At 49.4% G+C, this 13004-nt stretch overlaps 1 protein-coding gene across 3 annotated transcripts; it reads left to right on the top strand.

Annotated features, from left to right (window-relative positions):
- The first annotated feature begins 6 nt into the window (after nucleotides 1–6).
- Nucleotides 7–12996, top strand: ERICH6 (glutamate rich 6). Of its 3 annotated transcripts, none has more exons than XR_004841401.1 (12): nucleotides 7–296; nucleotides 2478–2524; nucleotides 2626–2742; nucleotides 5300–5401; nucleotides 5479–5636; nucleotides 6655–6722; nucleotides 7586–7743; nucleotides 7879–7964; nucleotides 9235–9387; nucleotides 9664–9895; nucleotides 10373–11213; nucleotides 12622–12693. XR_004841401.1 is itself a non-coding variant. In XM_035889996.1 (12 exons), exons 1-12 carry the CDS (start codon nucleotides 185–187, stop codon nucleotides 12868–12870), a joined length of 1554 nt encoding a protein of 517 aa, XP_035745889.1. In that variant the 5' UTR covers nucleotides 7–184; the 3' UTR covers nucleotides 12871–12996. The 3 variants fall into 3 exon arrangements, 2 of the variants coding, with proteins under 2 accessions (XP_035745889.1, XP_035745890.1); XM_035889996.1 differs by having other exon boundaries at nucleotides 10373–10444; nucleotides 12622–12996; XM_035889997.1 differs by having other exon boundaries at nucleotides 10373–10444; nucleotides 10978–12724.
- Nucleotides 12997–13004: the final 8 nt, after the last annotated feature.

Genomic DNA, 13004 nt, shown 5'->3' with positions numbered 1-13004 from the left:
TGCTGACAGCCTGCTCACGGCAGCCAAACTGCGGCCAAGCCCCACTCACTGTATCTCAAGTGTTCGGATTTTTAATTAAATACATTTGGAAAAGCCTCCTTCGTTAGTATAATTGTCAAGGGCAACTGCTTTGAAGTCATTGCGTATTGACTAATAGGTGGGTTTGTGTCTTAAATTAAGGGAAATGGAAACGTCAGGGAGTGTCAAACCCACCGCGACGCAGGAGCTGCCAGGAATTTCAGCATCGGTGCAGACAGAAGCTAGCGGGCTTCATGAACACGCCTACAGAAAATCAAGTAAGAAACAGCTTTGTTCACGAAAGAGGTTGCTCACTTGTATTGTCTTTCACTCTGGCCGCCTCGTACCCCAGTGTCTTCTTTCGTAGAAGAAACATGAGTTTGCAATTTCCCAGAAATGCCTTTGCAAACTGGCAGCAGACCCAGGAGCAGCCCCCAGGAATCCCCCTCTGTGGTCCCCTCGTTAACCTCTCTGCAGAGCTGCTTCTAAACGAACCTCTGCGTTCCTGTTAAGCGTGCAGGAACATTCTGCCAGCCAGCAGGCATAGGAGTGCTCAGCAGATGGCAGAAATAGCGTATTGTATTCCTGTGAGAGGTACTGGCAAAGCCTCTAAGGAGAGCTGAAAATATATCAACCTCTTTTCTCCTCCTGCTCAGCTGAGTCATCCTGGCGCGTGACCAAGTAACCCGCTCCTTTGCTTGCCCGCTGAAGTACAGCACTGTACCTTAGCACACAGCGTATCAGTCGTAGTTGCTGCCTGGTCCCATCCCTTTTGGACACCACATTGAACAGCCTTTGCGCTTCATCTTCAATGCCAGGCAGCCTTCCTCTGTAAGAGAACATCTCCCACCTCTCACGTGCCTCTCAGAGCAGGAGGAGTGATCTGGGCCACAAAACACAGTGCACCAGCTCAAAGTACTGGGGAAAGCTGCATGCAGATCCATCCCAATAGAAAGGGGCCATGCACAGCCCCCGACAGAAAAACAGTGGTCTTTTTGTTTGTTTGGAAATACACTGTGAATGTGTTTGCAGGAAAAAAACACTGTAGGCTTTGTTCTTTAGGTGGAGCTTCACAAGTCCTTGGGATGACTGTCACCGTAACGATCAAAGTACAGAATAACCAAACTTGTGCCAGCAGTAAATCATCTACCTGGGTTTGGATGCAGAAGTGGTAGATAGAGATGATACAGAAGCTGCAGAGCTCATTAGAGAGGGCAGAGTAAGAGCGTGGAGCGTCCACCTGCCCTGAGCACTGCGCCCCAGGTACCAGGCTTCCCTACATCCCTTGGCTGCGCAGCTCCACTGGTGCGCTTTGCACTCCCTGAGGTCACTTCTTAGGTGGGGTTTATGATCAGTTCTCTGTGACACAGCTTGATTGCAGAGGGTGATAACTACACATCTTTGAACTGCAATTTTAAAAAAGCAAAGTTCAATGAAACCAGCAGCCACATAATTCAGCCTTCTGAATGTATAAGCGAATCCCATAGCATCGCTTTCTGGTTTTCCTCCTGTGCCAGTGCATTCACTTCCAGAGGCAATCCCAAGCTGTGGTTCCCATTGCAGACCTGGGAGCCAGGTGTTGACCTGGGGCTGTCACGATTTTTACCCCATCCTTTTTAAATACACAGTCTGATTTTTTCATACTTTCCAAAGAGGAAGACTTAGAAAGGATTTGGCATTTCAGCCTGCCAGGGGTTTCATCTGGCTGAGTATTTTCTGGAAAGCAGGACAAGCTTACTTAGAAGGGCGAGACAAATTGTGTGGCACCAAGGGGAACTGAAATTCAAGATTAAAAGAACGAGGAATGTGTTTAGTGTGCTTGAAGGGGAGGCTATGACAGCTGGCATGCTGGCCATGTCGCTATTCAAACAGGAGGTGATGTATATGGAACAGCATACAGTTGTGCACCTGACAGGCTGTAGCGCTGCCCACCAAGAGGGAACCTGGGACTGCTGAGGACAGTGATAGACACCCGGTCACCTGAGATGTTTCCTGTCGCCCTGAAGGCCAGAAAACCCTTTGTTGCACTCACGCAGCATGGACTGCACTTGGAAATGAGAAAAAAACTTCAATCATCTCTACAGCTCTTTCTTCTTAGGACAAGAGAGGCCGGAAATGCTTTAGAGGATAATGCAATATTAGATTAGTGCTACAAGTCACTGACCCTAAGCAATAAGCTGTCTCCATGACTTCAGTGGTCTGATTTTGTAAAGCCCTGATCCAATGTCAGTGCCCAGTTCAAGTCCCTCAGGCATTTGGGAAGGGTTAAATGCAGATCCAGGGCCGCCCTTCTGAAAGTGTAGGACCAAGTCTAGCGAGAAGGTCTTGGGCAGCCAATGTGGTTGCTGAGAAAATGCTGTCATGCTGACAAAGGACCAAAACAAATGTGTCTAGAAGATAAACTTTCTGAGAACATAGCACTGCTGTTCAGTAATTCTCATTATCGCTATTATTTGCAGCCCTGTCGGAAGAGTTCAGCAGTTTAACTGTTTTGTGTGACGTGGAGGTAAGGACTCACCCAGTTTGCATATATACATTTTATGCCTAATGGTTTTACCCCTGAACAAAGATATGACTCCACATTGCTTTGGTATTTTCCACTTTGAGTTCAAAGAAGACTTTGTGAAGCTGTTCAAGAAATCTCTGCTCACGCTCCCCTCCATTGGCCTGCCTGCCCTTCTGGCCTACAGACCTGAATCGTCACGAGAAAACATATACATTGAGGTGAGTCAGTGGTGGGTGTTCCCTACGATGTGGCTTTTTTTTTTTTTGTTTATTTTAATGCCTACGATTCCCATGTAAGAAAAATAAAAATAATGCCCTTCGCCAAGCCAGTGCAGGAATTCCTTTATGAAAGGGTTTTTCTTTTGTGAGGCTGTTGAAACAATGCTTGTTGTGCACACCTAAACAGCAAGAGGCTGTGCAACTCCTCTCCCCACTGCTGCGTCCTATGTTGAGAATTTCCTAGCAGAAGATTTTGCCCTTTGGCTGAAACAGATACACAAAATTTATATAAATACTAGGTAAACAGTCATACAATCATAGAACTGTTTAGGTTGGAAAAGACCTTTAAGATCATCAAGTCCAACCATAAACCTAACACTACCAAGTCCACCACTAAACCATGTCCCTAAGCACCACATTTACCTGTCTTTTAAATACCTCCAGGGACGGGAACTCAACCACTTCCCTGGGCAGGCCATTCCAGTGCTTGACAATGCTTTCAGTGCAGAAATTTTTCCCAATGTCCAACCTAAACCTGCCCTGGCACATCTTGAGGCCATTTCCCCTCGTCCTATAACTTGTTACTTGGGAGAAGAGACCATCACCCACCTCACTACAACCTCCCTTCAGGCAGTTGCAGAAAGTGATAACGTCCTCCCCTCAGCCTCCTTTTCTCCAGGCTAAACAACCCCAGTTCCCTCAATTGCTCCTCATAAAACTTGTGCTCCAGACCCCTCACCAACTTCATTGCCCTTCTCTGCGCACACTACAAGAATGACATTGAGGTGCTAGAATGACGGGCCCAAAACTGAACACAGTATTAGAGGTGCAGCCTCACCAGTTCCAAGTACAGGGGGGACGATCACTTCCCTACTCCTGCTGGCCACACTATTCCTGATGCTGTTGGCCTTCTTGGCCACCTGGGCACACTGCTGGCTCATATTCAGTTGGCTGTCAACCAACACCCCCAGGTCCTTTTCCACCAGGCAGCTTGCCAGCCGTTCTTCCCCAAGCCTGTAGCGTTGCATGGGGTTGTTGTGACCCAAGTGCAGGACCCAGCACTGAGCTGTGTTGAACATCACATAATTGGCTTGGCCCATCCATCCAGCCTGTCCAGATCCCCAATGCAGAGCATTCCTACCCTCGAGCAGATCAATGCTCCTGCCCAACTTGATGTCATCTGCAAACTTACTGAGGGTGCACTCGATCCCCTCATCCAGATCATCAATAAAGATACTAAACAGAACTGACCCCAGTACTGAGACCTGGGGAACACCACTCATGACCAGCCGCCAACTGGATTTAACTCCATTCACCACAACTCTTTGGGCCTGGCCATCCAGCCAGTTTTTTTACCCAGCAAAGCATAGGCCCGTCCAAGCCATGAGCAGCCAGCTTCTCCAGGAGAATGCTGTGAGAAATGGTGTCAAAGGCTTTACTAAAGTCCAGGCAGAAAATATCCACAGCCTTTTTCTCATCAACTGAGTGGGTCGCCTTGTCACAGAAGGTTGGTCAAGCAGGACCTGCCTTTCATAAACCCAAGCTGACTGGGCTCGACCACCTGGTTGTCCTGTACGTGCCATGTCATGGCACTCAAGATGATCTGTTCCATAAAGAAAAGTCAAAGAATACAATCAGGGCATAGAGTTCCCCATAACCCTTAGTAGTGTAAAGTCATCAGAGAGAATTAATCCTAGGCGTGAAGTGGGGAGCAAGGGAATTCCCAGGAACTACTCTCCAGAGAAGCCAAGTATTTCAAATTAACATGTTCAGAAAAGGATTTGAATAAAGTGCTAAACATGTAGTATAGTAAATGAAGTGTAAGTGAAGCGCACCAGCTAAGCAGCCCAGAGCAAGTACCCTTCACCCCGTGCTGTAGCAGCTAGATGGCTGCTGTCTCTTCAGGGAATGCCGAGCAAGGTGTGCTGCCCTTGCGAGTGGAGACATTAGACATGAAATTCAGCAGCATGCTCTTGGCAGTTGCATCTTCTACAACTCAGTTTCAAAATGTGTTTTCGAAAGATAGATATTTCTTTCATAATATCTAGTACCCATCCTCAGAATATATCCTGCAGCAGACCTGATCTGCATCTGGTCAAATATGTTCAGCTCTTCTGTCAACAGATCTGCTGGGGGTTCTTCATGAAATTCCCCCCAGATTTTCCTATGATCAACAGTGTCATGTTCAGGGCGCTTTTTCTCTCCAAAGCCCCAAGCAATGTATTTGAAAATGTTAATGCGAGGACTCAACTATAGCGTTCTGCATGCTCTGAAGCTTTCCCTTGGAAGGAATGGGTCTCATAAATACTACAGTCATTCCATTTCTTTGAGGTTTTTTATTTATTTATTTACTACAGATTGGCTTTTCTTTTTGATGGTTTCCTGAACCTAATGTTTTGGGTTAAATCCTTCCAAGATATCACAGACACAGGTCTGTTTTAACAGCTCTTACACACTTTAACACTGCATTTTGAGCAGAGCCCTCTTTCCCCATGATAAAATGAGGATTTGCATGCTGATACCCTATTTCTGTCCTCTCTCCCCACCTCCACTTCAGACAGAGGAGGACTGTGCTCCAAGGTGCGAGTACTGTGGCAGCCTGCTGAAGCCGTTCCCTTCCTTCGAAGACACTTGCCCACCATCACAGGATTATGGATCAGTAAGCTGGTGGGAAAGATTAGCAGAGGTTTGCTGTGGAATGGCCTGCTCTTGTGGCACTGCTCTTCTGCCTTTCAGAAATTCTGCTGTGAGAGAAATCGAGACCTCTACGAGTTCATCGTAAATGAGAGGGAGAAGCACGAAAGCACCCGGAGCGTTCCCATCGCTGTCGGCCCCCATGAATCCCACGGCACGGAAGCTGACAGGCGGCTGTCAAAGGAGAGAGCGTACCAGAGGTACCATGAAATGACTACAGGGAAAACTGGGGATCAGGTCTGTATAAGGAACAACAGGCAAAACAGGCGACTCTGGAGGGAAAAGGAGGATTAAGAAAATGAAACTGCAAGCAAGAGGGAATGAAAGAAGAAAAAAAAATGTGCTTTAGGCAACACAAGTTCATATTCTCTCAGGACCCTCTTGGCTTTTCTCTTATCAGGCTGTATTAGAAGGTGGTGAGGTATGTGCTAAGTAAAGCATTAATTCTACGGCTGACAGACATAATACCTGGAGACAGGTAGAGCCAAAACCATAAGTGCAGCTGTGGGAAGGATAATATTTGGGACTAGCTTTTACCTCAGGTGCTGAAACAAAGCTTGAATTTGCATTTCTCTGTTTTGCTGCATAAGCTATGACAGGCATTTGAATTCCAATTTCCAGCCATGCGAACTCCGCAAGTTTGACTTCTGCTGGGCTGTTTAGCAGGAGGCCCAAAGCTTATACAAATATCTAAACCTATGGCATAGGCTTAAAGAAAAGTAAATCAGCATACCTGGAAGTAAACCATTAGTTTCCTTGAAGAGCCTTTGCAGTCTGATCGTGCAAGTAGCTCATATTATGTACAGAGCATAAACCAAGGCCATTGTCAGACACTGTCAAATTTATAGGAAGCTAGATAAGAACAGTGAAAATATTCTCGGAGATCAGCTGTTTTCTTGATCTTGTGGGCAGCTCTCCTTCTCTTTTACATAAAATCTTGATACAAAATCCATTACAACGTTTAGCTCTGCTGTCAGTAGAGATGATGCCACTGCAATTACAGAGTCTGTTCACCGAAATCTCTGTATGGGAGCAATTCCTTTTTGCTGAGATATTATTTTGGTGATATTCTGGTGCCTCTAACTCTTCCTTGCAATTATGTGAGTGGAGAGAAAAACAGGTTCAGAAACTGGTGTTCCTACAGCAAGGCTATCCAGTATTTCCAGCTTTCAACCCAGGATATATGAGGTGTATCTCAGGAATGCTTTCATTTTCCAGGCAGCAGGAGAGACAAATGGCCAGACAGTTAGCTTTCCTGGCAGCAGAGCCAACGAGTGTAGCTGAATGTGAGTTTGCATTTCTTTATGTATGTATTTATCTATTTATTACAACAATTAATTCAATGGAATTGCTTGTCTCTAATGCTTTCTAATTGAACAGAAGGATTTATACAGCGACATGTTAGTTTATTGTCAAGTGTGTAATCCCATTAAATTAGATACCGCCATATTAAATAATCCCTCACATGAAAAAACAAAAGCATTTACATTCCCATTGCACAGAGAATATTTCCTTGCTGTGACTTTCAATATTTATATCTGAACATTTCAGCTGAGATGCACAGAAATTTACCTTAGAGAATAATAAGTTGGCAAAGCCAAGCCCTTGGAAGGTAGGAACTGCCAGAATTAGGGCAGTCAATGTTTTGCCTGATCAGGTGAATACTCCACTGATTCCTAGCCCAGGCTGAGGATGACTGAGCAGCCCTTTGGATCTAACTATAAAATCAAAGGCATTTTGACTGAGAACAGATGAACTAGATTTACAACATGGGCATATTTTCACAGAGGATGGCAGGGCACCAAGGCTTCTGCGGCACCAAGGAATTCAGATCATCAGTACTCCAGAGCATGGAGCCATGAATGCTATCCAAAAAAAGTCAATCTTTACTCATGCAGTTGCATATATATATACACATAATCAAAAAAACTACATCCTTTGTCATAATCCTGTTCTCTGAAATAGCTGCACATTTTGGACTCTACTTGTTAGATAGAAAACAGCCTGAGACAGACTCCCAAGATGGAGCATTTCAGCCAGAAATTCCCACTCCCCCAAGTTACAGCCTCCCTGCAGAGGTGCCAAGCAGCCCCAGCATCGGCACTGCCAGCCCTACCGCATGCACACAGACCCTCCCTCTGCTCTCTAGGTTCAGATCAAACTGGCACAATTTCCTACCTGCTTTCTCGGGAGCCCCCATCGCCAAGGGGCTGGACGCTGGTGCCTGGTGAGAGAGCAGCAAAGCCCGAGGAGGAGCCCATCTCCTACAGCATCACCTGCTGCGATTTCACCCCTGTGGGTGGAAAGGCAAGTAGCTGCTGCCTGATAGCAACGGCTGCGCCTCAGCTGTGCCCACACCCCAGGGCAGCTGGAGCCCAGCACCTGCCTGTCTTTAAGGCGCAGTTGTGCTCATCCATTTCATTCCTTCTTTTCCAATCTTAGGTAGTGAAGAACGAATTGTTGGAAAAATACTACAAACATGGAGGGAAATTCCTTACCATGTTTCCAGATGGAACAGCACAGCTATTGTATCCTTTACAGGGTTTATTTGCCTGCATTAACCCAGGACTGTAACTGTAATTTTTAGTGTGTCCTAGTCTGCTTTATCACAGAATAACCAGGTCCACTGCTCACACTCACTTCCACAGTCTGAAAAAAAGCAGTAGTGAAACTGCTTACATAGCTGTTGGTTTGAAGTTTTTCAGTTTCGGTGAAGGATGAGCACTTGCGTCTTTAATACCCAGCTTAAGAAGAGTGCTGGCCCAGTGTTCAGACCCGCTCCCGAGCTCTGGCCACCCACGGAAAGGTGCTGCTGGCCGAGGGGTCCCTGCAGCGTGGGGTCTGAAAGTGCTCAGCCCCATCCTTCCCCCAGGGACAAACAAGCCCAGCGTTTCCCACCAGCACAGCACTGATGTCTCTGTCCTGTGGGCAGGAGCACATAAGAGGTGCACAGACAAACTGAAATTACCAGTGTAACTAAGTACTGTTCGAAGAAACAAAAACGTGGCAGTTTCACCAAAGGACCCCGTAGCTTTCAGGCTGCCTTTGCTGTTATGTAAGCCATAATATTTTAAGTCACCCACATTGTTTTCCCTTACTGTGGCTGACTTCTTTCTGACCCAGGGGTGTATGAAAGTGTACCTGAGCTCTACCACCAAAGCAAACAGGGGCTTGAGACTACTTCTCTGCTCTGCCCTCCGGGCTGCCTTCGTCCCAGGGGTGCTGCCAGTTGTGGCAGTAGCAAATGGCAAAGTGCTGTGAACACGTGCGCTCACTGTAGCAAGTCTTGCTGGAGGGAAACCCTAGTGAGACACAAAATACCTGCTGTTTGGATATGTTCAAGCCAGGTTTCAGGGGCAAGGGCCTTTTTTCCCCCTGGTTGTTTGGTTTTTTTTCTCTAGGAGAATACCTGCCCCTGTTTTCTGTGCTGTCACCCAAGTTGAGTAATTTGATCACTTCACTTTGCTAGGCTTCTACAGTTGTGTTGTCCAAGAATGTGTCTTTAACATAAATTTGCTAAGCGGTTCTGCCTGGGTTATTGATTATAAAACAGCAAAACTATATTCTGTATCTCTAACTGCTCTTCTGTCAGTCATATACAGAAAACTTCAATGTAGGAGAAAAGCACTGGCAGCATCCCAGGTAATGCTGGCAGCACACCACCATTCCGCCTTTAACACAGCGCTCTAGGTAATACGTCAATTTTTATACTCCATAGTAGCGCTCTGAAATATTTAGTATGTAATAATAGACCAAGTAGACAAGCAAAGGGGTTATGAACACCTTATCTGACGACAGCTATCCATCTGGAAATCTGGCAATCATTGTTGTACGAGAGAAAAACCAGCTTATTTGCATAGTACAGGAAGACAAGCCGAGTAACGCCAAAATACAAGCAGTATTTAAGTCCAATGGCAGAAGTACTTGCTATTATCCAAACGGAGCTGTGTGGTACGTTCACGTTGATCAGAGCAGTTTTGCTCTCCACTGCGCATTTTAAATTCCAAAGGTCATAAAGGGTATTTTTAATAGCATTCAAAAATTTAATAGCAGCTCATGGGCCCTGCTTTGGGTACCTCCCAGCAGAGTACAGCTACCCCAGCTGTGTCCTGAGATGAGGGGGTTAGATCCCAAACTAGCTGTGCCTCAGTTCCGTCCCTCTGGGGAACGAGGGACATCGGACATGGGAGCTGCAGGGTGCAGAGCTTTGATTTTCCTCTCTTTTAGGATAATCATGAATATTTGGGGAGGGCAGTATTTGGACCAAGAGGGGAGCAGCGTGAGAAGGTGGACATGGCCAAACAGCATCATGTCATCAGGACCACACGTCCCACTGAGACCCATCTTCATCTCCCTGAATCAGCATGTGGGGGTCAGGATCCTGGGCCAGGACAAGATCACCGTTTCCTTCCTCGCTATGGGGCAACAAGCAAAATTCAAAGTGGGAACCAAAGTGCAGGTAATTCTCAAGTGCACAGGAAGCTCCCCACAAAGCTGCTCCCCACAGCAGGAGCAGAGCAGCCGGGAAAGCTCCTGTCTGCAAGGAAGAGCGCTCATCCCACTGTGGGTGCTCCCCATGTTGCCCCATGACCCTGCCCCCCAAAACAGCAAACAGTGGAGGTGTACCTGTGCTTGGTCCCCACAAAGCCGGGGGGCTCACTAGCTCCAGCAGCCTGGGCTCTCTCCAAGGGGCTGGAGAGTGTGGGAAGTGCTCCCAGGCAGGTCCCCAGTTTCCATGGCCATAGCCCCAAGCATCACCCAGGCTCTGCTGTGGGGAGGAGAGCCGCGACCCATGTGGGCAGGGTGTGTGGCAGCTCCCTTCCCCCACGGGCTCCTGCCACAGGGGCAGGTTTGTCTGCTGGGGAGAGACCAAAGCCCTGAAGCCCTGTCCCACACTGCTGTGGCTCTGCTGACACCGTTTGCCTCCACTTCCCAGGTCAGCGACATTGGCCGGCTGCCTCCCCGCACCTGGCTGGGTGAAGATGAGCTCCTGCTGCTTGCCTTCAGGGTGAGGATCCTGCGGCTCTTCGACAAACTACGTGGATGCTTAAACTTTCCTTCTAATGAGCAATGGGACAAAATCAAGCCTCCAGCGTACCTTATCACACAGACTTTAAAGATCTTACAGCTTTGCACAACTTCTGACATAAGTGATGAGCTACGCAGCTCGGTCAGAGCGATAGTAAATGCTCAAGTCTGACCAGCCTGTGTGCAGTGTGAAGGCAAAATGAGACGAGGGAGATGCTCCAAGCTGCTGCAAGGGCTGCACACACTTGGCAAGGTTTTGCCTGCAGCCCTGCCTGCCATGGCGCGGAGCAAAGGGTAGCCCATGGCCATTTTGCACGGCCCCTCTCCTGGGGCCATCCCACCCCACAGCAGGGCTGTGGGGCAGGGAGTACCAGAACTCATTTTCTTGTCAGCCCACACTGAAGTGCATCGTGGCCCTGGAGGCACGCAGAGGGGCTTTGCTCAGGGCAGAGTAAATCCGTGCTTGACATTGGTGCACTGCTCCTGAGCAACCTCTCTTCTGTCTCCTGGCAGAAACCAGCCCAGGCTGACCTGTCGTTCCAGCCTGTAGATGCGGCACAAAGATAAAAGCAAACAGAGCACAGCTAAGTCATAGCCTGTGACAGGTATATGGGGAGGAGGTGCTTGCTCAGAAGTCACCTGCACAGGCACCTCCCTGCACAGCCAGCGCTTCTGCCAAGGACATAGCACCAGCAGGATGCCCAGACTTCCCTGGCACGAGCACTGGATGGCAGCTCAGCCTGCTGCAGGTACGAGACACAGTGGTTCCCCATGCAGAGAGAGGGATAAAACCCCACAGTTTGTCCAAAGCAATCAAAGGTCACTGTCTTGGTGATGTTTGTGCAGATGCTGGAGACAGAAGGGCGTTAAGGCAGACAGCAGACAGCATGGATGAGCCGCAGCCTCTTAGCAGCAGCTCATGAATGGCTGATGCAGGGGAAGGCTCTGCTGCACCAGGTGCCCTGTGTTTCCCTCCCGCCACGGGCCTGGTGGCCGTGGGAGCAGCATGGGCAGAAGTGGTGGGTCACGGACCCCTCATGAACCAGGTGCCTTGGGCCGGCCCCCGCCCCAGCTCACAATGGTTCAGACATTCGAGGCCAGGGGCTTTGCCTGGCCCTTCACCCTGCACCTGAGCAGCTTTGCGAGGTAGCTCTGGATGTCTTTGCTGTACAGGGTGTAGATGAGAGGGTTGATGAGGGAGTTGGTCTCACCCAGGAGGAGTAAGGTGTCCTTGAGCAGGCTGGCCAGGGTGCAGGAGCTGCAGGCGGCCTGCACAGTGCCCCCCACCAGGTAGGGGCTCCAGGAGAGGCTGAAGCCAACAAGGACGATGAACATGTCTGCAGCGCCTTGAAGTGGCACAGGTGGGCGCAGAGGGGCCCAGCCGGGGCGCAGGCATGGCGGAGCCACATGTGCTGCACACAGGCGACGCTGCCCACCGAGACATGCAGGCACACCAGCACCAGCAGGGACAGAGCAAAGATGCTGAAGCAAACCACGCAGAGGTGCTCTCTCTTGGCTGCGTACAGGAGCCCGCAGTAACCCGTGTAGATGCCTCGCTGGAGGGAGGGCAAGATCAGAGGCAATGCCCAAAAAGGAAGGACGGAATCCAGAGAACAAGGGAGAGGACCATGGGCTTTTTCTTCAGGAGGGTGGGGTAGGGGAGCGGCAGCGTCACTGCCAGGTAACCGTCCAGGGAGATCAGGAGCAGGGTCAGGATGGAGCCGATGCAAGGCACCATGCTCACGGCAATGCGCAGGAGGCAGAAGGACTTGTTGCAGTCAAAATCCCTGTCAAGGATGTCGTCCAGAACCTCAGTGATGCACATCACACCCACTAACAGGGCAGCGGTGGCCAGGTTGAGGACGTAGACCTGGCTGGTGCCTGGCTGCTTCCTCATCAGCTGGTAGATGACCACAATCACCAGCAGGTTGGCCAGGGGGATGAGGCAGCTCAGGAAGGAGTGCAACACCGCACGCTGGGACCATCATCCCTGGCAAGGAGGTTTGAAAGAGATGCCCAGGATAACTTGGCCCCAGCATGGAAAAACCCCACAAGGAGATGTGTGGCCAAGCTGGAGGGATGGGACAGAAGTGCCCCAGACCCTCCAGCTGCAGACCGAGGCTAGGAGCATCTAAGCCAGTCCTTTGTCCATCCTAGGAGACCTCTGGGACCTTTGTAGCTGCCAAGAGTCACTGGTCATTTTTCCAGGGCTTTTGGCCTCCCTCCTTCCTATCCATCCGATTTTGCTCCACACCTGCAGGGATGCTCCAAGATGCAGAAGAGCCAGAGTCCTTGCCTGCGCTCAGCGTGAGCCACCATAGAGCGAAAGCAGCCAGGGCAGGAGCTCACCGCCTGGGCGCTGGCTGGGTCGGCCAGCTGCCAAGCACGCCTGTGACACAGCGATAAGGAGCAGCTTCGCCAAACAAAGCCAAGACCAGCAGTCAGCAAGGATGGGAACAGAGGCCGTCCGTACTCCTCCCAGCCAGCACCATCCCCTCCCAGTGCAGTGCCAGTGGCCAGGCGGCCAATGCACCCGCTCT

This window comes from Egretta garzetta, unplaced genomic scaffold (genome assembly GCF_000687185.1).
Source record: "Egretta garzetta isolate BGI_Z169 unplaced genomic scaffold, ASM68718v1 scaffold172, whole genome shotgun sequence".
Lineage (NCBI taxonomy): Eukaryota > Metazoa > Chordata > Aves > Pelecaniformes > Ardeidae > Egretta > Egretta garzetta.
The sequence above is the reverse complement of the archived record's forward strand: the minus strand, read 5'-3'. Positions and strand labels throughout refer to the sequence as shown.